Source organism: Sciurus carolinensis, chromosome 5 (assembly GCF_902686445.1).
Source record: "Sciurus carolinensis chromosome 5, mSciCar1.2, whole genome shotgun sequence".
NCBI lineage: Eukaryota > Metazoa > Chordata > Mammalia > Rodentia > Sciuridae > Sciurus > Sciurus carolinensis.
In genome coordinates, this window is record NC_062217.1 from 65,968,778 (window position 1) to 65,995,263 (window position 26,486).

At 34.7% G+C, this 26,486-nt stretch overlaps 1 protein-coding gene and 1 long non-coding RNA gene across 3 annotated transcripts in view; one reads left to right on the forward strand and one right to left on the reverse strand.

Moving 5' to 3' along the window:
* LOC124985045 (uncharacterized) overlaps positions 1 to 16,998 on the forward strand; it is a 65,274-nt gene extending 48,276 nt beyond the window's left edge. Inside the window, exons 2-3 of the long non-coding RNA XR_007108790.1 lie at positions 11,032 to 11,113; positions 16,971 to 16,998. This is a non-coding gene — a long non-coding RNA (uncharacterized LOC124985045). The remainder of the gene's footprint in view (positions 1 to 11,031; positions 11,114 to 16,970) is intronic.
* The window catches only part of Dach1 (dachshund family transcription factor 1), a 391,202-nt gene that overhangs the window by 179,894 nt on the left and 184,822 nt on the right, over positions 1 to 26,486 (reverse strand). For both annotated transcript variants that reach the window (XM_047553395.1, XM_047553393.1), the window contains exon 3: positions 525 to 686. In XM_047553395.1, coding sequence (XP_047409351.1) covers positions 525 to 686 — 162 coding nt within the window. The remainder of the gene's footprint in view (positions 1 to 524; positions 687 to 26,486) is intronic.

A 26,486-nucleotide genomic window follows, 5' to 3' on the forward strand; every position in this document is an offset into this window, starting at 1 on the left:
AATCTCTTACTGTGCCTCATTTACAACAAACTTTACCATAGATATATGTATAACATAGTAATTATATGGAGTTTAATACTAATCCCTTGTGTTAGGCATCCTCTGGAGTCTTGGGAGGCATCCCCCATAATTTGGGGCAAGGCTACTGTATGTTTTGCTATTAATGGTAGTGCATTTCTTACTTGTTAAAAAATGCATTAAAAGAATGAAAACATAAAGTGTAGCACTGTGTATATTTGTCAGCTTAACCTATACTCAATATTTTAGAATTCTGATTTTTAAAATTTATTTGTATTATAAGATGTTAATTGAATACTTATTGTAAAAGTTACAGACATAAGCTTGGTACTATAATAAGATAATATTGGTAAGTATTACTTAGAGTGCATGTTCTCAGAATCTTCAAAATATGCATTGTTTTCAAACTGAACATAACAATTTTTTGAAAGAGTAACAAATAGTTTTGTTCTAGCAAAGTAATTCCATAGCAAAGTGATCACAGTTTTAGTGAACATAAAACTTACCAACACTTGAATTCATGTCTCCATTTTCAGAATCTGCTCCATGTTGGTTATTACTGGCATGATAGTTGCTCATAGCTTCTAATTTGATTTTTTTCACCTTCATTGCTTCGGCAATAGCTGCATTGGTAGCAGCGGCAGCTGCTGCAGCTGCTGCTGTCAGACCTTAAAAGAATAAATTAAAAATGAGGTAATTCAAATTCTGATTTTTCATGTAATAGTCCATGTACTTCATATAACTCACATACAAACATACATTAGCATACCTGATTGCAACACTCTGATAACATATATTCATTCCCAACTAGCCAATGAAGCAACATTAATAAAAGGGGGAGAGTGCTTTCTTAACTTCCAAATTAAATATTAGCAGAAACATAATTTAAGACAGATATATAATCGTGGACATGTACCCAGACTATCTGTCAAAGACACAAATATGAACATGCTATTCCCTGTTTAAAATCCCCTACAGTTGCCTAAAAGGAGGGGGAAATCAGAACTGCTGGCTTAATCCATGAGGCCTTTATCTAAGGAGTACAAACCCACTTTCATCTCCCAAAGTTGCTTCATTGCCATATCATGCCACAACAAGGTCTGTGGACATGCCACCATTTCCCATACACTAAATGCCTGCTCAAACCTATTTTCCCACATGCCATTCCCTTTATGTGGAGTGATCTTGCTCTGGGACTCACTTGACTGACTTCTGATCCTCCAGTGAGATCCCACTCCTGTTGCGAGTCTTGGCCCCCAGCTCCCTCCAGATCCCCCCAGATCCCAGCTGTGTTGATACCTGTCTTATTCTCTCCTGGATCACACGTATACCTCTATTATAGTGTGTGCCATGCTGTACTGTAAATGTCTGTGCATCCACTAGATGATGACCTGTACACAGCTTGGTCTCCCCTGTGTTCAAGGTGCTCAAGAAGAATAATACATAACAAAAAATAATTTGATCCAGTTTTTTTAAAATTTAAGTGATTTAAGTTACTTTACAGACTAGGAAAACAGACACGGGATTTAAATCAGCACATTCTAGTCCTGGAGTTGACATTCTTAACCACTGTACTATGATGTTTCTCTAGAATAGCCCAGCTCTGTTCATCCAGAGAATAACAGGTAGGGGTAGATTAGAAACAAAGTTTGAGACCAGAGAGTGGAAGATCAGAATCCTAAAACCACTCTATTTTGACTTTAAATATGTATATAGAGAGATAATAACCAGAGAAGGTTTTTGAGCACAGAAGTGGTTTGTCTGCCTTAAATGTGTGAACTTTTATCAAGTCAATTTACTTTAGCCCAGCGCTCCTCATTGCAAAATGACAATGGAATATATGAATACTTTCTCCTAATTCTAGAACTTTATCTCTGAGAGGATACATATACTTGCCAGCACCCCTCACTGTATTCTTTTAGCTACAGCTGCTTTAGTATTTCTAACTGCTGTGCTCCTGCTCTCTGGGAATTTATCTGTGTGATTTATTTCAACAGCCAGTTGGTAGATTAGAGACGGAGCACCCCTCTCCTCTTTTCCCCTCCACTAATCATCACTTCTAGTTACTATAGCAAATAAGTTGCAGCCCAAGAAATTACTAGGAAGTCTTTTTCTGTGAAAATTTCTACTACTTATTCAGACGGTATGAGTATCTTTCACCTTCCTTTCAGATCAGCACAAAGAGGCCTGACCATTTTCACCCCAACTCAACAAGACCTACAGATAGGATCTTTGCAGGGAAAACTGATCACCGCCCCTTAAAAGGCACTGAACTAAATTCAAAGAATTCATCGGGGTTTGGTCTGAGCATTCACTGCCTTTTAAGTCTCAACTTGAGCTGATTCTCTCATCTTCCTATGATTGAATTTTCTCCCCAATTACTCATTTCCTTCAAAGATGTTTCAGAACATTTTCTTTCCTGTTCTATTAAAATTCTAAGTCTGTTTCCCAGAAAATCTCTTCCTTGATTTTGCCTTGTCACCAATGTGAACATCTCATTTGTCCCTTCCCTTGGTTGCCTGATGTTAAACTGTCTGCAGTTTATGACACTTCTCAGGCCTTTGTCTTTGATTAATGCTGTAAGCAAAACTTGTTCATAGTATTCAAACAATAAAGATAAACCCACAACTTGAGATATGATTGCTATTATCAAATAGATCCAAATCAAATTAAATAACATGAAACATAGCTATGCATGAACTGGTCTTGGACAAGCCATAGGTCTTCCTGAGAATGGTTTCTTCTTCTGTAAAACCTTTCTGATACCAAACGGAAGACATCGGAATCAAATAAGATAAACTACATAAGGAATTCCACATCATTGTTAATAAAAACAAGGCAAGCCATACATTCTAGCTCCTCAGTAAGTTAGATCCAAACCTAGGAAGGATTTTTGCAGGATCTGTGGGCTGGCACAGTCACCTAAGTTAGGAGAATCATACTTGTCCTTACGTGACTGCATTAGCTCTTAACTTTTAAAACTCCATTTTAATAATTTTATTATTTAATAACTGATCTACTTTATAAACCTCCTTTACTTTTCTGTTTGACAGTTTTTTCCAATTTTGCATTTCTAATGCTATTCCAAACGTTGTGTCATATACACACACATGCATGCACACACATACATATATGCACTTGCATATTATTATGTAAAATACATAATAATAGTCCATTTTTAGTCCAGTTTTGGGAACACAGGAAGAAAACTGTGACTTAAGTGAGAGTTGCTGATTTTAGCTTTACTACCCCTCCTGGCCATATTATGGGTTCTTCATTTTAGTTTGTTAATAGCTTTCAAATTGAAACAATTTCCTTCAATTCCACTGTCCCCTCAGTGCAAGCTTCCATGTTTTATTTCTTTTTTCCATTTCCACTGCCCCTGCAGGGCAACCTTCCATGCTTTCTTCCCTAGACTACTGCAATAAACTTTTAACAGCTTCCACTTTCCCCACCTCCAATCTCTTACTCTTCATGCAGAAGTCAACATGACCTCATGAAAATGAACATCCGATCATGACATCCAATGCCTGTGCTTAGATTCGATATGTCACATGGCTGTCAGGGCTCTTAGTGTTCAGTTCTCTGACAGTCAGCATAGAATCATCTGCTCTCCCAGTACCACCTTGATCTCTGAGCTCCACATACTTATGCCTTTCATTTCCTCTTGTAGACCACATCATTCCTTCATTCAGGGTAGTCTTCATATTTTGTTCCTTTTTTTTTTTTAAACATCTTGCCTGAGACTTGCTTGTGCCTCCTGCATGTAATGGCTTAAATATTATTTCCTCAAAGAAGCAGGCTCAGATTCCTTGCTCTTCATTCTTTACTTAGGAAACAGTTATCAATCTTTCCAAGCTTAGCTTAATACTCATTCCTTTCCATAGTCAGACCTGACTTTCCCCAACCCATCCCTCACACTGAATGTGAGTTCACCATCCTTAGCTGTGCATCTGAATCAGTCATGGAGTTTTTAAACCAAGCAAATAGCTACCATCTTAGATTCTGACCCGGAAGGTCTGAGTTGGAGTCTCTGCATCTATATATTTTTGGTTGATTTTACTGTACCATAGGTCATTTTTCAAAAGTTCGTCTATTTATTTATTTATTCATTCTCTAATACTTTTTGTTATGCATTTTGACACACCATACATAAACGAAGTATAATTTCTCATTCTTCTGGCTGTACATGTTGTAGAATCACAGCAGTTGTGTAACCATACATGCACATAGGATAATAATGTCTGATTCATTCTACTAGCCTTCCTACCTTGGTACCCCCGCCCCTCCCTTCACTCCCCTCTGCCTAATCCAAAGTACCTCTATTTTTTCCCTAGCCACCCACTTATTGTGAATTAGCATCTGCATCCCATGAGTCACTTTAATATGAAATCTGAGTAGAACCAAGCAGTTGCTTGATCTCTATTTTTTTTTTTTTTTCTTTTGAGGCCAGGTATTGGGGATGGAACTCAGGGGCACTTGACCACTGTGTCACATCCCCAGCCCTATTTTGTACTTCATTTAGAAACAGGGTCTCACTGAATTGCTTAGTGCCTGGTTTTTTTCTAAGGCTGGCTTTGAACTTGTGAACCTCCTCTCTCAGCCTCAGGAGCTGCAGGAATTACAGGAGTGTGCCACCGCGCCTGGCTTTGATCACTTTCTTGAGCTTACTTTTTTTTTGGTGGGGAGGGGGTACAGCTCTAAGAGAATATCTTATGGAACTATTATTAAGTATTTCTGATGGAATTATGGCTAGTTCCTTCAACTACATTATAGCACCAAAGGGGTAGAAATACTTTCTTAGTTTATGGATCCTAGACATCTATCACCATGTTTGGCACAGATTGTCACTGAATGAAAAAAATAATTCTCAAACCAGCTTACTTGCAGAGACAGGAGAAATACAGTAGTTATTTTGACGATGTCAATGAAAAGTAATTTAACCCATTTGTTTTTCTGTTACAATAAATGTGAATATAGTAGGAGTAACAAATGTCATTAATTTAATATAAAATCATGACTCTTCATAGGTCCATCTTGCCTAGGGCTGGAGAAGATCACAAAATGTTCACCCAACTCCACCCCCACATATTTATTACAGTTCCTTTTTGTTTCTTACAAATCTCCAATATAATTCTCAGACCCCCTTCCATTTGTTTTCCCTAGTAAAATTTAGTTTACAATCTATGCTCTAGCCTTCAATAGAGGTTCTATTGTGTATGTCATTCCCTAATTAAAACAGCCTTCAGAAAAGAAAAAAAAGTGTAAGAAAACATTTCAAGTCTTTGGCCTATCTTACATACAGAATTCAAACTCTGATGACATTTTCTATTTAATTAAGGATCACCCACTGGTGTAAACACTGGTGACACGTAATATTTACCACACACTCTTTTTTTTTTATTATTGTAAACAAATGGGATAGATGCCCTTCAATTGATGAATGGATAAAGAAACTGTGGTATATATATACAATGGAATATTACTCAGCCATAAAGAATGATAAAATTATGGCATTTACAGGCAAATGGATGAAATTGGAGAATACCACACACTCTTAAACTCTCTTTGTAACCCTATTCTCACTTGTCAGACTTCTCTCCTTGCCTCAAACTCCTGGAGAATTTTCCCAACCCTGAAGTGCCTTATATTGTAAATTACCACTACTTTTAACTCTGCCCAAACAAAACAACCCATTTTGACCTCAGAATTAGACAATTTAGTATTTCTCAAAGTATACACTTTTCATAAGCTTTTTTTATTCATTGGAGGATATTTTTTTTTAATTTAGATAGGTAAAAATATAATCTAGAGAAAAACATAAGTAAACATTTACATAGAATATCTGTACCTCAGAAAGATACTTATTAAATAATCAGATCATCATCACAGTGACTTTCAAAAGTGAATATGCTTAAAACAAAACAATAACAACAAAAATAAAATTAAAAACAGGGAAGCTTGTTAAAATACAAACTCAAGTGACCATCAAATAATCTAAGGGCAGTGAGCATTGGAACCAACTTGTTAAAAGGCAAATGATTGTATCAAAAATGATCAAAATAGAAGATAAGTAGATGATATATATTATGAACAAATAAATGGTCTCTCACACTAAGAAATGATTAACCCATCCATTATATTTTATACTCCAAGATTTATAGTACCTCATACACCAAGACAAAACATGTACTGAACTAAGTCAAATGTAGAATAATTTTAATCTGTATAATAATATCATTTCCATCTTTCCAGATGTGAAATGCCCATAAAAACTTAAATTGGGCAGCAAATATACTACTTATGGTAACTTTTCAAATAAATCTTATATTCTTAGTATTCTTTAAAGTAATAGCGAATGATTAGAGTGTTTAAAATATATATGCATATATTTTACATATACATGAAAATACATATAAAAGATATATAAGCTATAGTTTATGATTTTCAACCTATTTTAGTGCACCTATGTCAATTTCACTGAAATAGTCATAAAATTTAAAAATTTGGAATTTAATGGGTTCACTTCACTTTTAAAAGTTGTAAATTCAATTTTATCCTCAGCAATGAGGAAATTTCACATGTATTTTAAAGTCCTTCTCTCTGGTAAAGACAATGGATTTAGAAATGCTTTGTTTTAAAACCGTTCTTTTCCTCAGACAAAGCATAACAGGTCACATAGTATGCAGTCATAGACCTCCTATCGTTCTTCAGGAAAGGGACCCCACATCACATGAAGGTTAGTATCCCATAAGCCTTATGTGATGTAAAAATATTTAGGTTTCTTTTTCTTTCCTATTTGATCACAACAAACTTTATCACTTGCAATTTAAAGGAATGAGTAGATCTTTACAAAGTACTTAGAAACATGATTTGTCATATTATTGCATGAATTATGATGGAAACACATTGTTGTACACTCCATTCCGCTTTGCTCCTTCAAAGCGTGTGCTATGTTATTTTTAAAACTGGCTCTTGTTAAAAATGTTTGTCCTAGCTAATCAATTTCTTTTACTTTTCTTTTTCAATGCTTCACTAAAGTCCTCCAAATTCCTATGGATTTAGTCACCAACATAGAAGTTACTGATTATCCAAGCTTGCTATTATGTAAAGAATATGTACAAGATGGCAGTTGAAGAAAATACTCTGAAGAGCCACACAAACTTTGGACAAAATGCATCAAATTTATTTTGTATAGGACACCAAGTTTTGCACTGTCCTGGGCTTCCAAAAATCTCATCTCTAAAAATAGGGAAAATTCTGACCTCACAGGAGTGTCATGGAGACTTACCGTGGAAAAACTATGTGCAATAGCCTGGATAATTCTAAGCCTGCCACACATCATAACTGATCTTGTGAAATAATGCCTAAAATCCATCATGTCCTTATGTTTAGTTGTACCTTTGTTCTGTTACTCACAAAAATGCAAATATGACAAAAAGTACTTAACAGCATAAAACACAAATTTAGCCATTTGACAAATGGATAAAAACCATGTTTTGGATGGATATCTAAAAATCATGTTTCTAGCAAATCATTTGATTTAGCTGCCTACATTGATCAAATTTATCATAAAATCACTAAATCTTCACTTCTGTGATGTATTTGTACAAAGCCTTTGCTATTTCAAATTCAGTATCCTAAAACCAGTGCATAGATGTATCTTTTGGAAGGTAAGCAGACATTGTTCCCATTTAGGAATGTTATTTTACTTTCTAGAGACAGCAGTTTTCTTCTGCTTTCAACTTTTATTAAAACAGTCTTTAAATTCTTCAAATGCCATTAAGCAATTCTGATAACTCTTTAAAAAAGGAAAAGTATCCCCATTCTATTAATTTCAAGTAAGTTAGTGCCCTTAGTTATAAATAGAAGATTACAACTGTAGATTATAAATATCAATAAAAGAGACATATTGCTGTCAAATTCTTTCTCTGATCTGTTTGTTTGCTCATTAACTTGAAAGGTCCAATCTTTGATCTTTGGTTTCAAAGACATCAAGATGACTTCCAAATGTTTGATATGTTGTCTACTTTTACAATGCATTCCATATAAAATGCATTTCCCAAAACCTAATGGTTGAATAAAATGGGTTACATCCAAGAGATGGTAAGTATTCAAGCCTTCCAAATTAAAGACTTTTTATGAGTCTGTTACTTTACTCAAATTTAGAAGGAACCAGATTAAACATGCAGTAGATTATAACCAATGGTAGTTATTATTAATATTCTGGAATTGATAAGTTATTTATGTCTGGCATTCTTCCTACTGATTATTCAGGGAGACAGGAGGCTTATAAATATCTCATCACTCCACCGTCACAGAAATTTCATCGACAGTGCTCATGCACAGCTATTAGCAATATGAATCTAACCATTACAAGAAGGAGGAAAATCGAACATGTGGCATTAATACGCAGTCCTGGTTCCTAACCATCTGATAGGCAGATGGTGTGAAGCGGATTCTCCAGCTGAAATGAAGGGGCACATCATTTAAAACCTTGTTTGCATTCTAACTGATATCAGTGCCATATTGATATACATGATACATCATGGCAGTATTTGAACAATCTAGTTTGTTTCAGTCATAAATGTTTACAGCCTTGTTTTTTTAATCTTATAAGCATGTTCAGAAGAGTGTATTTTTAATTTATGAAACCTATTGTTTACTTCTGTTGAACTAGAAGATTAGTGGAAAGCAAGAATATTAAATTACTTCAACCAGAGCAATATAACCAAGACAGATGAATAAAGTGGGTTTCTATTTTCAATAAGGATGTTAGTAAAGGAATTTTAAAATTAGCCCAGGCATTTTGTGCATTAAATACATTTATTCACTTAAACCTTCCAGCTATTTTTTCCCCAAGTGCCATACAGAGAAACTTAATGCTTTACATAGTCATTCATTTAAAACTCTCACTGTGTGCAATTAATCTTGTCTAACAATTCAATTCAGAAAGTAAAACATCAAAAAGCATAGTTCAATTCAACAGTCATTACTGTGAAGTAATCTTTCTGCTCCTGACAGTTCCTATAGATGCTTTGCAAAACTATGTTGAAGGTGCATTGTAAGCTCCATATGAGTTTGAATTACAACTCAATTGAAATCTCTCCAAGTCTTAAGAACTCTTGGCTCAGTATAACTTGAAAACATCAGTACCTTTTTTTTTCACCCTGCTTTCTTCCTATCCTTCTTTAAATACCAGCTGTCCAAAACCTGACACTTATTTTCAATTATGTTATTTCTTAATGCTTTCTAAATAAATGAAAATTGTGAGTGAACCATGCCTGTCCCCACTCTTGAATGCTTAAATAATAGAAAGGATTCATGACAAGAATAAGTAAATTAACTGTAAATTTGGTTAGACTGGAGATTTTCAGTGTGAACTTGTCTCTTAATGTCCATTAGACTGACTTTTCTTGCCCTTTGTAACACATTTGTATTCTGCAGAGAAAAGGAAAATTGATCCTTAAGGCCACTAATGGAAACACTCCCTATACCAGTTTTCAGGTTTTCAATCGATTAAATTAGATTTTTAAAATATTTGCATTGATGACAACAACAAAACCCCACTGATTTGGAGAAACATATAGTAAGAAATACGTTATTATTAGTAGATTGCTAATGACTGATAAATTAAATAGACATTAGATTTAGCATTCTTTTTCTGAATAGCTTAAAAGCCCAGTTTCCTAGAGAGAAGGGGTTATAGCAGCAGTCAAGTCAGAGGGAGGGAACACCATGGGGATATCATGTGGCCATGTGTAAGTCACTGAGCGATTTCCATGGACATTTCTGAAAAGCTCACCTTGTGATCACTGACTCATAGAAACAGGCTGAAACATAATCAATACAAAATTTAAATTTGGTTTTCAGTAAAATGTCAACTAATTATGCAAAGTTGAACTTGGCACAAGGTCTTGAATAGACATCATTTATTCCACCTTTAATATTACTACCATTAGAAAAATATTTCTAAGTCATCACTTGGATAGACCTTTAACAACATGAGGAATAAAAAGACTTTAACTAGTGTGACCCTTTTGTCTTACTAATGATGAAACTTAAGGGCACTAGGGTTAATTGTTTTTATAAAGTCACACCATTAAATAATGATAGAGGAATCACAGTTCCTCTAACTTCCAGTTCAGCATTGACCACACTGACTCTGTCAATAAATGTAAAAGAAAAGTACAGAATACCCTAAACTATGTAATCTTTGAAAGAAAATGACCCCTTTCACTCCAGTAGTTTATGGATTAAGAAGTCTAGGTTATAGACACTCAGAGGATATCACAAATATTAGTTGAGCCCATTTAGAAATCCAATCTAAATGTTTGTTTGTGATTAAGTTTTACATGATTTAGAAAATCTTTGTTATAGAAATAATGGCCATTCATCTTTATGCACAAAACTTTTAATCTATAGTATTCATGAAATATAAAATTTGGAATATTTTCCTGAATTTTATTTCATACATACAGCAAAACACAAAAAAAAAGAGAGAGAAAGAGAAAAGTAAATAAATTATTCTCCTTTGCAAAGTTTCAAAATGGAACAATTTATAACTATAAACAACTCGAAACAGTCAAACATTAATTTTCTTTGAAGCATTCCATTTATTATACTTTTCTATTCTCTGATAAAATAGGCACTAGCTACCCCCATGTTGGTCTAAGGCCCAGCATTTATTACTACCTGTATCAAGCAAAATCACTCAATTAATGGACCCCAGGCAGCTGGCTCTCACTAGCATGAGAGTGACTGACAGTGCATGATAATCCAAAAGGATGTTTTTGAAGCAGCTACTTGTTACTACTGGTGATAGTTCAGGCACTATAATAAGTGAAAAGAGGGCATGGTGTCATAAGTTTAATTTCCTACAAAAGAATAACATCATCAGCATTTTAGCTTAAAGATAATCTCCCCAAATATTATACTTTTGTTACTATCACATAAATCCTCTACTAAATCCTTTGATACTTCAATAAGTCTTCCTTGTTTTTCTTTTTCCAGAATCCAGGTACCACATGGTGCCTTGTCAGTGTAGTATTGTTGGTGAGAAGAGGAGAGAAATGAAAAAAAAAAAGAGACACAGGTACCAATTTCCATCTAGGCCTTGCTTAGGGAGGTTATCCAACTGACGTGGGACTACTGGGAATGATGTGGTTACAGCAGTTCTCTGACATAGTGATATAAACTTTTTGAAGGAATAGACTCATGAAGGAAATGTATTCATGTAGTTACAAAGATAGCCAGCAAGCGGATGCATTTTCTTTCCTTCTAAACTGAGGTCAGGGTCTGGGTGAGTTGAGAATAACATACAAGCACAATCCCTAAGTAACAGGAAGAACAAAGGGTGTTGTGGGTGAGTTGAGAATAACATACAAACACAATCCCTAAGTAACAGGAAGAACAAAGGGTGTTGTGGTGGAGACTCATGCATTCTTCACCATCAGGAGGTTTTTGCATGTATATCCACATCATTTATTCTCCATAGTCAGCAAGGTGGGTGTTTTCCTCATCGGGTTACAAGGACAATCCAAATGATGAGAGTACTTGGAAAGTAGGTTTTGGGTTGCAATTTTAAAACTGGACCATGGAAAAGAACAATCCTGATCAATTTAGAAAAACAGATACTACCAGGTAATAGAAAGGATTCAAAGGAAATAAGGGTAGCATCAAATGATTGTCATCTATCTCCTAGAAGGTGGCATGGTAAAAGTAAATGAAGGCTTTTTCTTGGCACAATTTTGTAATCCTGGTCAAGTTAGTTAATTCTTTGAGCATAAGGTAAGCAAATTATTTAGATTGATTATGATGTGACCTACATCATTTTTTTAAGAATAAATGCTGTTCAGGTTTAATATTATTGCTCCTAAAAGGTTTGACTGATATATTCAATGCAGCTCATTGAAGAGAACAAGTGCATGCTAGGGAAGGATTACCAACACTTGGTGTTATACTACTCACTTCTCCTTTTTGTTGCAAAAAGAGTCACTTGAGCTGGGCGTGGTGGTGCATGCCTGAAAACCCAGCAGCTCCGGAGGCTGAGACACGAGGATGGTGAATTCAAAGCCAGCCTCAGCAATGGCAAGGCACTAAACAACTCAGTGAGACCCTGTCTCTAAATAAAATACAAAGTAGGGCTGGGGCTGGGGCTCAGGGGTCAAGTATTCCTGAGTTCAATCCCTAGTACAAAAAAAAAAAAAAAAAAAAAAAAAAAAAAAAAAGTAACTCAAAGAGAAAGAGATGTTTAATACCTAAGAAATATGACAATTTCATTTTCTGAAAGAGCGTTTCACTTTGTCTCAAAACACCAGTACGTCTTAGAAACTCCTCAACTTTCCTCACATCTCTTCCTTTTAGGAGCAATATCAGTAGCTGTACTGATCCAATGGCTTCTCTTGACCTAATTTGTGTTGCACTATGAGATTCTATTAAAAGAAACTAAATCACTGCAGTAGATTTATTCACCTTAAATAATTTAAGCTAATTGAAAAAGAACCAAACTAAGACACTTCTCTCAAGCATTCAATTTCTGCATGTCAATTAGTAATTTAAACAACCAGCTAATCACAACAGCTTTGTGAGAAACGCAGACCTGTCCTATGTACACATCTCACTACCTCCACTGAGCTGAAGATAGAAGTAAACATCACTTCTGTTTCTGCAAGTATGCATGTCTCCTCTGTAGTAAGTAATCCCAATAAAATGTTTTCATTATTAAATTTGAGATTTTTCTCACTTTTTCTAAATAATTTTGAAAAAAAAAACAGAAAAATGAAGGAAATATCTGGAAAGTTTATATTTAATCACTGTTTTGACAGTAGTTATGGCATTTCAAATTTATAATATGACCTAAGCTTAAAAATTTTAAAACATTATTGTTATCCTCAAAGGTTACTACATCATACTAATCAGAGACTGAGCTCCTATAGGTTGGTTTGAAAACAAAGAACCACTTTAATATTATTATTATATATTATCACTATTACATTTCTTCTTTATCTTAAAGTTGTTAAATACTACCTTAATTCATATTAATAGTGCCACTTAATGTTATTGCAAATTATAATATTCTAATTGTCTCATTATTTGGAAATTCATTTGTAAAATTGGTGCTCTTTTTTCTCATACACTTAATTTTATAATTCAGCTGTTTGTAATGCCTAGAATATGTGACACAGTCACATGCATGAGTCCTATAAAGTTTCAAAAGCTTTCTGCAACACTTTTACCATACATCTTCCTTATGAGAATTAGAAAATGCAAACATAACTTTATCTTGGAAGGAAAGCCTTTTGAAATATTGTTAAAGTGCATACTGAATAAAGACAACACACTTAAGCGGACTTTCCCCCCTTTAAACAGCATTCATCTTTTCAAAAGCAATAGATTCTCAGTCCACACGGAGTCTGCTGCATTATTCATTTCGTGTGCAACCTCATGCTGGACCATAAATTGTTACTTTATCTAATCAAAGGAGACTTAACTCTACAGAAGGTCAAAGGTTTAATTTTGTGAAGTATTATCTTACGCTATGAGTTTAACCGAAAAATAGAAGAAGAAAAACAGCCAAGAAACTGGTAATAAATGAACCTTTATTGCCTCAGGCATTGGCCTAGTTAATAAACTTTCATTGAAGGTTTCTTTCAACTGTTACGGACAATGAGAGGGAAAAAAAATCTTAAATTACAGCCATGTGTGACTTTTAAAGCAGTCATTCTTTTTTATCTCAACCTCCTTAGCTCAGGGAGAAAAAAATAAAAAAGACAAAGAGAGATTGTCTTCGATCTCTTAACCAAAAATGTATGTTTCTAAACAGATGAAAAAGTGCAGATAAACTTTTCTAAAAGCAGAGGTCAGCTTTGAACAATATTTTTAAAAATGCATTCTTTAGGTGTTGAATCTTAAAGAATGATCTCTTTAGTTCAATGTAAAACTACAAAAGAGAGAAGGAGGAGGACATCATTTCTTCCCCATAATTCTAACTCTTAAATTGTCGTCTCCTGCTTAGCAAAACATAATGTCTTATAATCTCACCATTAATGCACTGTGCATTGGAGTTTTAATATTAATTAAATGCACTGCAAGTAAGATGTTATCTACGTACTATCTGACCTGTTTTACTGCATAAGTTCTTCTATTTTTAGAAGCAAAAACACTGGTAGAAATTTACTTTGTTGATAGGCAATTAAAAATTTTAAGAGGAATAATTATATCTCTTTAGCTGAGGCTCTCAACCAACCATCGTCTAGGTATAGTTTTTACTTCACTGTTTTCTGGAGAAGTAGATGAACTGAGTTCTTCTGAATTATATTCTATTTTTTCAGGAGGCACTCTGTTAAGGAAGAAAGTTACCATAGCGTCAATTACAACTTCTTGATTTTGCACACGGAAGCATAAATAAGGTAGATCCTTGTGTCACTGACAGAGTTCATATATTAGCTGTGGGAAAGGGAAGAAGTAATGATCTGCATCTTACCTCAGAAATTCTCAAACGGAAAGGGGAAGAGAGCTGACTGTTTCCTCCTAGCAGGACACCCCCTGCTGGGTTCCACCCCCCAAATCACAAAGCTCTCAGCAGGGCACCCAACCTTCTTTCCACTCAGCAGCATCCCAACAGAACTGGGGCTCTACTTCATGCAAGGGACATGTCCCCAGGATGCTATCTTGGCCACCTTTGAATCTGAACATGATGGCTTCTTACACAAGCAGCACCAGGTGAGAGCAGGACCAGGCTCCCTACTAAGAAATACACTCTGCACAGCTGGGGGGCAGCGACTTCTACCAGGGTCAAGGATGAAGCATGTTTCTACCAGCAGTTCTGCCTCTTTCTGTTTTTGCCAAGAAGAGCCGAAAGACTTCTCAGAGAGAAAAATACAGAGGTTAAAGACTATCTCACTCAAATTCTGAAAGGGAAAAAAAATCAAGTTCTATGCATAGAATAATAAGGACCAAAACATAGGATTTTTAAAAAATACAGTTAAACCTGCTTACCAAAGTCTGAAGCAAATTGAGACAAAGAGTTTTTGTTATTTAGAAAAGTTTCAGAATCGATGAATGGATTTTAATTTCACGTAAGAAACCATAAGGTCCAAAGAGTGATTGACAATATGATTTTTTACCCCACTTTATTTTCTATCTACTTTGTACAGATTATAGTCAGAAACCTAAAGAACAATGAAGAAAAATGAAGAAATGTCAACTATTTCCTAGAAAAGAAACAGTATATGAATATATACAGCAAATATTTTGTCCATGTGTGTGTATACATATATATATACACACATACATATATATATGATTCTATGTATTTATATATGCACACTATATATGTATGGATAAAAGATTTAATACCAACAATGGTAGACATGCTTTAAAATTGCATATTTTTCATTTATTGTTCTTTAAGAGAAAAGGCTGAGGTACATTTAGAAAGCGACCTTAAGGTCAGAGAAGCATGGGAGAGTAACAAAAGCAGGTATCTCAAGTCTAATTCTTTGTTCCATTAATCAAAGTTTTATGGGTTTGGGAAAGTTGTGCTACAGTACACAGGGAGGATAAGAAAAAAGAAAGATCAAGGGAATTCAAAGGATTTATTAAAAGTGCAGACGGTAACTCTGACTAGTGTTTTAGCTAGATAGACACAATTAATTAATTGTAACATTGTGAAACTCTAAAACACTGAAAGAACGTGCTCATGCCTGCAATGCAGTAATGTAGCAAAACACTTATAATCTTTCAACCACCAGGAGCTTTTGTTGGTTTTTTAACCTAATCCACAGCTTGACATAGATCCCAGGGTAATGGAACACAGTTCTTTGATTGAAATAATATCTAAACATCGCTTCACTAGCCTGGTGGCCTAATAGAAGTCTGTGTCTCTGAAACTCGAGAAATTCAAGTTTGGAAACAAACTCAGCCACTGAACTCTGGCTTGAAAATTCTTCAATAAAGCTTTAGAAACTGGCATATACCCTTTCCAGGGTAGCAGGACCAAAAATGGATATAAAGCTTCTACGATAGTTTTTCTTCCAGTGACACAGTCAAATCAAATCATTTTCTTCTGCCACTACAAAGTTACTAAGACTTTACAGTATTGATAACTAGGGTCTAATATGTGTCACTTAAAAAGCTAAGGATTTCCTAAGTGCTCCATTCCTCCAACTTTCTACATTTGGGGAAGAAAATGTGAGCAATATAGCTACAAGTCATTTTTACCAAGAAAGTTGATCCACATATTTTATAAAGTTTAGTGGTATCAAATACTTTAAATTGTTTGAAAGTACACTAAAAATACCTGAAAAGGACTACATATGTGCCATTTAGTGAAAAAACTCTTTACTTTTTGTTTTATTCATATACTTCAATTTACAATAATAATATGAATGCAGCACTTGAATATTTTCATGAGAGAAGAATCATTTATAGATCTACATTTGCAGCAATAAATACACTGATTAAATTTAAAGACAATTGCAATAAAACCTTCATTTCAGTGTCTATTCTGATGAATTTCAAAAGGGAAAGAAAATATATCATTAATACAACTCTATTCAGGCACCTTGCAGAAATTTCTAAGTAAAAAATGAATGAATGAAGAAAAAAAGGCATAGATAATATTAGAGGTACCTGAGGCTATGGGAAAATTATGATTGTATGTTTGTAACATTGTGAAAAATGAAACATTTGAAACATTTGAAAAATGAAAATAAGTTTTTATTTAGTGTCTATCATCTTACAATATCAAATCACTTTATAAACATGTTAATAAAAATGATTCTTAGATGAACATGGAAATATGCTGCACAATGTCACAAATGTGAAGTCTTGGTATATTCTATTGTTATAATGTAAAGCATGAGCTGTGAAGTTGGGTTGGGGGGAGTAGAGAGCACATAAGAAAAGATCCTCAAATTAAAAATAAAATTAAATCATTATCTTGCCAGGCGCAGTGGTGCATACCTGTATTCCCAGCAGCTCAGGAGGCTGAGACAGAAGCATCAAAAGTTCAAAGCCAGCCTTGGCAACCTAGCGAGACCCAAAGCAACTCAGCAAGACCCTTTCTCAAAATAAAAAATTTTAAAAAGGGCTGGGTATATGGCTCACTGGTTAAGTTCTGCTGAGTTCAATCCTTGGTATAACATACACATGCATAGTATCATCATCCTGAAAACATAGCAGCCTTCATACAAAAAGTTTCTAAGAGCGAAACAGTTGGTTAAATCAGTGGATTAATGATGTCTTAGATCTAAATTTTCACCATATTTTCTTTCTACTATTTGTTGGTGGATGTCCCCACATTAATAGGTTGGCTACAGCAATCCAAATGTTCAATTAAAAATATTTACAAATGAGTTCCTATTTATCCTATATGTTTCTTTTTATCCCTTGAAGAAATCATTTCCAATTGATGGCCAAGTGTCTCTCACCTGAGGACTCATTAGTCATAATTGCTCATCTGATTAAGTTCAATAAATCATGGTCTAAGGGAATCGTATCACCATGACTCACATCTGGAATATGGGGCTGTAAGTACATCATTGGTGGAGGAATATTATCACCTTAATAAAATTAAGATTCCTTTAGGAAAAAAAAAGAGGGCAAAAACTGGTTACAGGGTAGTACCTAATAAGGCCTGTGACAAAAGCTTACTTTGAGATATTAAAAGTTAATAACCTCAAAGAAATTCATTTACTTTGTTATTTCAAATCTTCCAATGTTTTAATCTTTCCCATGCTTATTCAACAGAATGTGTAGCTCCAAGATCAGAAGATAATATCATTGTTTTTCTTAGGCACTATTTTACTTCTCATAATAAAAGCCTTGATCCTAGCATAGAAAAGATCCATAAAAGTATATAGTGACCTTGATTTTTATATTTGGAAACAGCAGGAGCAGAAACATGAAATTGCTCTCAATTGCTTCAAGTTTCCTGGGCCACTTCTAGCTGGAGATATTCATAAAATCAATAACATAATAGTATGTCTACAGAATACATAATAAGATAATGTACCTCATTTGATTCCCAGATAATCAAATATGTACAAGATAAAGGTGTTGCCAGGTATGATGTGCATGCCTATAATCCCAGCGGCTCAGGAGGCTGAGGCAGGAGGATTGTGAGTTCAAAGCCAGCCTCACAATTTAGTGAGTCCCTAAGCAACTTAGTGAGATCCTGCCTCAAAAGAAAAAATATGAAATGGTGGAGGATGTGGCTCAGTGGTTAAGGATTCCTGGGTTCAATCCCCAGTATCTATCTATCAGAAAGAAAGAAAGAAAGAAAAAAAGAAAGAAAGAAAGGGAAAGAAGAAAGGAAGGAAGAAAGAAAAAAGGAAGGAAGGAAGGAAGGAACAAAGGAAGGAAGGAACGAAGGAAGGAAGGAAGGTCAAGATAAAGAAAGAAAGATAGGTGTGGACACCAAGGAAAAGGCCACTTTTGAGATGTACCCAATAGAATTTAAACATTTCTGGTAACAGTAGATGGCTCAAACTGGTGGTGGTAATATTCTTCAATGCCTTGAGACATGAGAATTATTTGCCTCATGTACTTTCTTCTTAAGGATAAAGACAAGTGTAGAGAAAACTTGAAATGGAAACTTCAGAGCTCAAGAAGGACCAAAGTAGTGGTGCAAGGGGTAACTACAGTGAGGAGTGGGGGAGCCAGTAGCTTTAAGAGTACACATGCTTATTGCCACATCAATGCCATTTAATCTCTCCTGCACCTCCATCTTTAATATCATCAAAAATGATTGATTTAAAAATCTTAAAAATTGTGAGCAATAGCAGAAATATGACATAGAAAAAATAATATAGTCTTCAAATTCCAAGATCAGCATCTCAAACTCCTGTCAGTCATTAAGAAGATGGCCTCTGTGAGATCTAATGTTTGTCTACTTCAGTTAACTTTTGCCCAGGTGTAAAAATGAGGACCAGGTTGCCTGTGTCTCACACAACTGATGGGAACATCAAATGGCATAGGATTTGTAATAGCTGTAGTACAGAGGTGTTTCATGTTGACAGCATCCCTTCCTTTTGCTATCATCTCATTATAACAGGCTGTTCCCCACCATTTTTGCATTAGTATCCCATCACTAATGAAGCTGCTTCTACTTGTTCAGACCAGATGGCAGAGCCAGGGACAAGACATCAATCCCATAAATCTGCTCCTTGAACTGTATTTCCTAGTATCCATAAAAGAACCCAGTAGGTAAACACATTCCTCTCAAGGAATTTCATTTCTTTTAAGTACTTTAATAGATGAACTCTGGATCAACTTAAAAAATTACATAAAATTTGGATCCATGACTTACTAAGGACCTTAGACAAATCTCTTAAATGCCCAGACAGTGCGGATGATAATAGTAACTCCAAGTTGTAGAGGGTATGAAAATTACATGTGGGAGCCCAGGTAACGAATCTCAACTGTGCATTGCACATCAGCACTCCATATATGTAGGTTATCATTGCTATCCTCTGACACTGAAAGACACTAGTATTCATAGTTCAACACTGTATGAAAACTAACTTTAAAGTGATAGAAATTGAATTTAATTCGTGTTCTAATAAAAAATACATATTGCAAAAAACTCAAAAGGATTCACATTGTTAGTACATTATACTTTTTCATTATACGAATCTCAACTCCAAGGACACTTTATTACAAGAAATATGGTAAAGTCAAAACAGAAAAAGAGACTCAATTAAATGGTTGTAAACAACCTTTCTCTAACAGAAATTCTGAAGGAAAAGTTTAAATTTAAAATTTATATTCACTGTGTATTCTGAATTTAATCCTTTGTCAGATGAAAAGCCACAAATATTTTCTCCTATTCTGTAGGTTGTGTCTTCAGTCTGTTGATTGTCTCCTTTGCTGTGCAGAAGTTTTTTAGTGTCATGAAATACCATTTATCTATCTTTGCAAATATTACACTGAACTTCATTAACATATGCAATTAATACATGCAAATCAAAAATAAAATGATTTTAAAAAGATTATGATGAATTATTATGAAGCAAATTTATATCTGAATATATGTGTGTGTGTGTGTGTGTGTGTGTGTGTGTGTGTGTGTGTGTGTGTGTGTTTATAGTCAGTAAACTATCAGACTCAGTATAAGTTTTGGTACTATCTTAGTACCAAATCTCTAATTCAAGATTCACATTATGAGTAGGGGCTAGAACCAAATTGGAATCCTTATCTCCACTGGCAGGCCATGCATTTTGGCTTTCACACAAAAATATGTATAGGTTTTTCTTTTTTTGTTTGTTTGTTTGTTTGTTTTTCTGTTTTGGTGGTACTAGGGATTGTCCTATGGTCTCATACATGCTAGGCAGGTGCTCTACTACTGAGCTAAATCACCAGCCCTTTTTATTTCCAGAAAGGATCTCACTAAGTTGCCCAAACTGACCACAAACTTTTGATCCTCGGTCCCAGACTCCCAAGCTTGCAAATTCCTTAAACACATATTTGATCCCATAAGTAAATTTTTTCAGACTTACTCTTTATTTACAACAAAATAGTGAAGAATAGTAGGGGGTAAACAAAAGAGGATCCAAATGGCTAAATCATAATTGTTTCCTTAATATTATATGAGAATTAATAGCACCAACTAAGTTTATACCAGTAACGTTTCGCCCATCATTATGTTGATTTCATTTTAATGGCTAATTTTGTTACCTAGACAATCTCTAATTGTCAAATAATCCAGTATATAAATAGTACTCAGTATGACCTAGCAGCAATTCACTAGATAAGTCCATATTACATAAAGAGAAATATTTCTATTCTCAGAAAAGTATGTTTTTTCCCAATTTCTTACATTGCTTTCAACATTAAGCTTCAATCACATATCATAGGTATCAATTACTGATTACAAGTTGAAATATTTTGTTTTAAACTTACAAATATGATTCAAATTATCTAAATAAATATATTGACCTAATATATAACAAGATATTAGATTTTTCATGTCACATGGTAAATAAACCCATTTAAACATGTTTGTATACAAGGAATACTCCTACCTTTCTCTCCATGTAATGATAGGAGACCAAACCAACTTTTAAACAGAAAAACAGAGACTGGTAGAATTCTCAAAGACTGTAAACTTTGCTATCCTTAATGATAACTATTATCAAAATATTCTCATAAAATTTAGCAGCCACATAATATTTCAATATGAACATTTACACATGTAATAATTCAAATTAACAGTGTGTCCCCATCATAATAAACTTGTAAGAATCATTGCTAATAATTCATATGTAGATTATTTTAGTGTAATTCAAGTCTTAAGACCCACTTGTAAGATACAAGTTTATCAGGATGAACTCAGCTACTACATATAACTATAAAGCTCTAACTTTTTAAAAAAGGTATGTACAAACAGAACAGACTCCAACATTCACTTATGAGAAGTAATTCATTAAAAATGAGGTAAAATTCACTGGCGATTATGTAAGCATCTTATTGCTTTTTACTGCTAATAAAAATTTGGAAAAAGTCATTTGAACTGACTGTTGTATAAGCTGTTTAATATTTATTCCTAGAGCAAAATATAGTTTAATAGTCATGGTAGAAAAAATATACAATCTCCATAGTAGAAAGAAAAAGTTTAAGTATAAGGAAACTATAGGTACTCAATTGTATATTTGTTGATTTTTAATCACAGAACTATTATCATAGGCCTTTCAAAGTCTATGAGTAGGCTATGACTGTGGAAGTTTCCAGTTAAATTTCAATCCTCATAGATATTCAATTCAAATAATGATTTATTACATTCTATATTCAGACTGTAAAATATAAAACAATAGGTATAATGTGACCCCTTCCCTGAAAACAGTAAACTCATTGACAGCAGAGATTGTGTTGTGCCTATTTATACCTACATGTCCAGCACCAGAAACAGTGACCTAGATAAAGAAGATACTTAGGATGTGTGGAACACATGTATGATGAAAAGTAAGAAGAAAATGAGGTATAGAAAAAAAGAAAGGAAAGGGACAAAAGGATGAGAAGAATAGAAAGCGGGGAAGAGAGAAGGAATAAACCTACTTTTTGGATTGGGAGCTAGAGTCATACATAATTATCTACAACACAATGAAGAATGCATGAGTGGTACTAGAAGTGGATTGTGCTTAACTCTGGATCATGAAGATTAAACCAGACTAGGGGATCCATGAAAGTTTTAGATTTATGATAGTACTGGAGAAAACGCTAAAATTTAGGAAGAAAATTGGTTGATGTAACTGAGAAAAAAGTATTTCAAGGTTAAAAAAAAGAAATGGGATCATGTTGGACATATATTGTGAATATTGTGTTTAAGGGGCAAGACACATGGGATGGAGATGTGTAGAATGTAAACCTGAAAAGGAAGACTGGCGTTACTTCAAAAGTATGCTTAAATTCCATTGTAATGTAGTTTCTTGTTTCAGGAAGCATCCATGGGATTGGACAAAGGAAGTGCCATGGACAGAGCAGTGCTGATCAGTAACCTCACTCATCCACTTCTAAGGCTTCTTTCCTAAGCTGTGTGGACCTTAGCAGGGTATCACAAGTGGCCATGTTGATGTGCATTTCAAACAGCCTTAGCCATTAAACAGGTACCTCCATGATTTTTCTCAACTAGATATCCCAACACCTAATACAGTGCTTAGTACATTAGGAGTTACATAGAAGCTGCAATGTGATGGACCCCAGTTCAGATTCTGAATACATAACTTGATTGGGCTTCATTCAATTTTTGAGGTATTCTACTACTGGTAAAATAGAATTTTAAAGTTGGAGGGAAGATTAACTTTTTATGTGAGACAGAATAATGTGACCCTCCCCCCTTCCAAAGGAAGGATTTCCCAATTTCTATAATCTTTAAATACGTTCTTACACATCTTGTAAGAAGGAATTGCAGATGTGATTTAGTCAAGGATCTTGAGATGGGAAGATTATACTAGATTAATTGACTGGACCCAATATAATCACAAAAGTCTTTATAAGAAGTCATCAAGAAGGTTGATGTCAGGGAAAACATATGTAATAAAAGAAGCAGAGTTTTGAGTGATGTGCTTGGGTGATGAATGAAGGGGACAATGAGCCAACAAATGTGGGTGGCCTCTCTTGGGAAATGGAATGCAAGGAAACAGATTCTCCCATGGCAGTTCTAGAAGGAAACAAAGCTTTTTCAACACCTTGATTTTAACATTTATTCCAGACTTCTGACCTTCAGAATCTAAGATAATAAATTTGTGTTGTCTGGGTTTTTGTTGGTGGTGGTGGTGGTGGATTTTTGTTTCTTTGTATGTTTTTTGTACTGAAGATTAAACCCCAGGGCACTTTACCACTGAGCCACAACCCCAGCCTTTTTCATTTTTTTTCTTTTGAGATAGGGTCTCGCTAACTTGCTTAGGGTCTAGATAATATCTTTGCTGAGATTGCCTAGAATTTTCAATCCTCCTGCCTCAGGCTCCAGAGTTGCTGGATTACAGGCATGTACCACCGCACCCAGCTAAATTTGTGTTGTCTTAAGTTACTACATGTGTGATAATCTGTCAAAACAGCAAATTACTGCATTAATGTTATTAATGCATATATAGAGATTAATGCATATCACATATATACACATACGTAAGATGTGTTTGTATATTTTTACATGCAAACAGTTAAGTGCTTAATGATATATTTTCTTTACGTGCTTAATAGAATATTTAACAAAATTTCCTGACTAAATTTTTGCATCATCAAGCTAAATTTGAAACAACTTGGGGTAAAGAGAGGCCACTGAAGAAAGACAGTGTTTTTGTGCAAGCCTAAGATCAGAACTAGGGAGGAAGGGGAGGTAGCAATGAAGAGATGTTCATAGGTGTGGGAATCATTTATGACAGTTTGATCTCTATGGAGACTCACTCTAAGTCTGGGAAAGATGATTTAAAATTAATTCCATAGTGAAGAATGGAGGATGGTGACAAATTAACTCCAAACAGTAGAAAGAACTAAGAACAGAGAGAGATGCAAGTTTGGAAGATCACATTTGGGGCATGTGGCATTTGAGCTGAGGTACAATTGCCAAAGAGAAGATCTTAACAAGGTATATTTGAAAATTCTTAAGGATTGCCAAGTTTCCCAAAGGAGGAAAATGAGAGGGCAGGGTAAATAAATAAACAAATAACCTCACTGAGTTTACACCTAAGGGGTGAAACATGGGAATGAGAAGGTAGGAGAAGAAGTGGTTTTCAGGAGAACAGTGTCACAGGAAGGATGACACAAAATCTGGATATGGAGGGTTTAACGACAGGTGAGAGAAAAAAAAGAAGGAAAACAAATGCACCTTATTCTTTCATTAAGCCTGATGGAGAGAACCAAACAGGTTTGCTGAGCTAAACATTTGTTCAGGTGAGGAACGTTTGAATGTTCTGGTGGGAAGAGGGAAGGTATTAATTGAAATGGAGATTGAAAGTGCAAAAAAGAGAGGTGAGAATCAATGGAGGAAAGAAAGCATCAAAAGTAGAGGTGAAAAAAACCTCTTCAACAGAAGCATTCTCTGTGAAAATGGTGCTTGATTAAGGTTTTGGCATTACTCGAAACCATTCATATTTAACCAAAGGTGTAAGTTAATAGGCTATTTCAATTCAATTTCTCTAATACATCTTTAAGAATGCAAATAAAACTGGAATTTTATATAGAATGCATTTCCTTAATATTTGAGATATGTATGCATCATAAAATTCTGAGTATACAATGAAAATATTTGAAATATAATTTTAGGTGACTGCAAGCTGTATTTACCATAGCATCTCTCAAACACATAAAATTTATGTGTTCAGAAAGATTCTATCACATATGTTTATGAGACTGGCACCATGTCTTATTCAATTTAATCTAGCTCCCGGAGCTATTCTTGGTATATACTAAACATTCAGTAAATGAATGAACTCTTGATGAGTTTTCCCCTGAAATTCTGAGGAGCTACTTAATTAGCATTTGTCATGCTAGATTGTATTACTATTTATGTTTCATATGACATAGGCAACTAATACATGCAGAAGATTACAAAGATCACATAAGAGATCACTGATTGGCCCCTTTAGAACCAGAGAGGTACCAGGCCACACAAACGGAAGATCAGAAAAGAAGGCTAAATGCTAATACAGATCTCGACTCTGTGTTAGCACTCTGAAAAATAGTTGCCCTACTTCTCTTCCATTCCCTCCTCCACCCTGCAGACTCTTCTATTTCTATAATACAAAACTAAGTCATTCTACCCCCTGGATTTAACATATTTGACATTGCCTGTTGTCTGCACCACAAGTTTCAAATATCTAAGTCACAAAATGCTAAGGCTTTCAAACCTGTCCCTCACCTACTTGTGCAGATACATCACTGACATTGCTGCTCTGACCCATATTATGTAAAACTACAAATAACCATCCTTCGTTCCAGTATGGGATCCTTTGCTTTCATAGTTGACTCTGTTAGAAATGTCTTTTCCCTCCTATGCATAGTTTAAACACCAAAATATAGTATAACCTCCTAGGAAGAGTTGATATGATTGTCTTCCTCTGTCTCAAATAATATTTATTAATTCATATTGTAGTTAAACTGGTAATTATTTATTAACCGGTTTACCCAACTCTACCATGAGATCTTGAAGATAGAGGTCATGTTGATGTTATCTTTTTAATTTTTAAAACTTCCTTTTTATTCTCTTGTGTCTTCCAGAGAGTAAGCATTCAGTTTTTGAATGATGAATAAATGGCATAAAACAGGAAAAAAAATCTTGAAAATGTAAACAGTAGACTGAGATGGTCAGTGCAGTTGATAATTAAAGATCATTAAAGGGGCAAAAATTTAACCAAATGCTCTTCAATCTCAAAATAAATGAAACTCCATCTTTCCATATGTCACAAATCTATATTCTTAAACTTAATAAAACCATACATTTGGTTGAACTCTAGGAAATTGCTGATATTTGACCAATTTTAACCTATAAGATAGCAATTTCATATGGTTCAACTCAACACCTATCATCTGATGACAAAATTCATCTCCCTAGCCAAGTCCTACAGAGAAACCAGCACAATAAACCCATCCCCTAAATCCATGTTCAAAAAAAATACTCTTCCAAATTTACTTACAAGAACAAAACACTCCTTCCAGCATCTGCAAACATCCACCGGTTGTAAAGTCAACACATCAAATGTACGGAAGAACTGAAAGTAAACTCTTAACAAAAGAACAACCTAAACAACCTAAGCCTGAGTGAAGTGTGATTATCAGTAAGTTCAAGACCAATGCTGCACCCTAATCTGTCATTTTCTGTTATCTCAGAAGCTATTTCACTTTGCAGATGAAGAACAAAAGCAGAAGCTGCTCTTTGGAATCTGCATAGGGTTTTACTTATGATGATGGTTATATCTGACACCCACCTTTATCACATCACTCCACTAGAACTGTTACCTCCTTTGAACTTT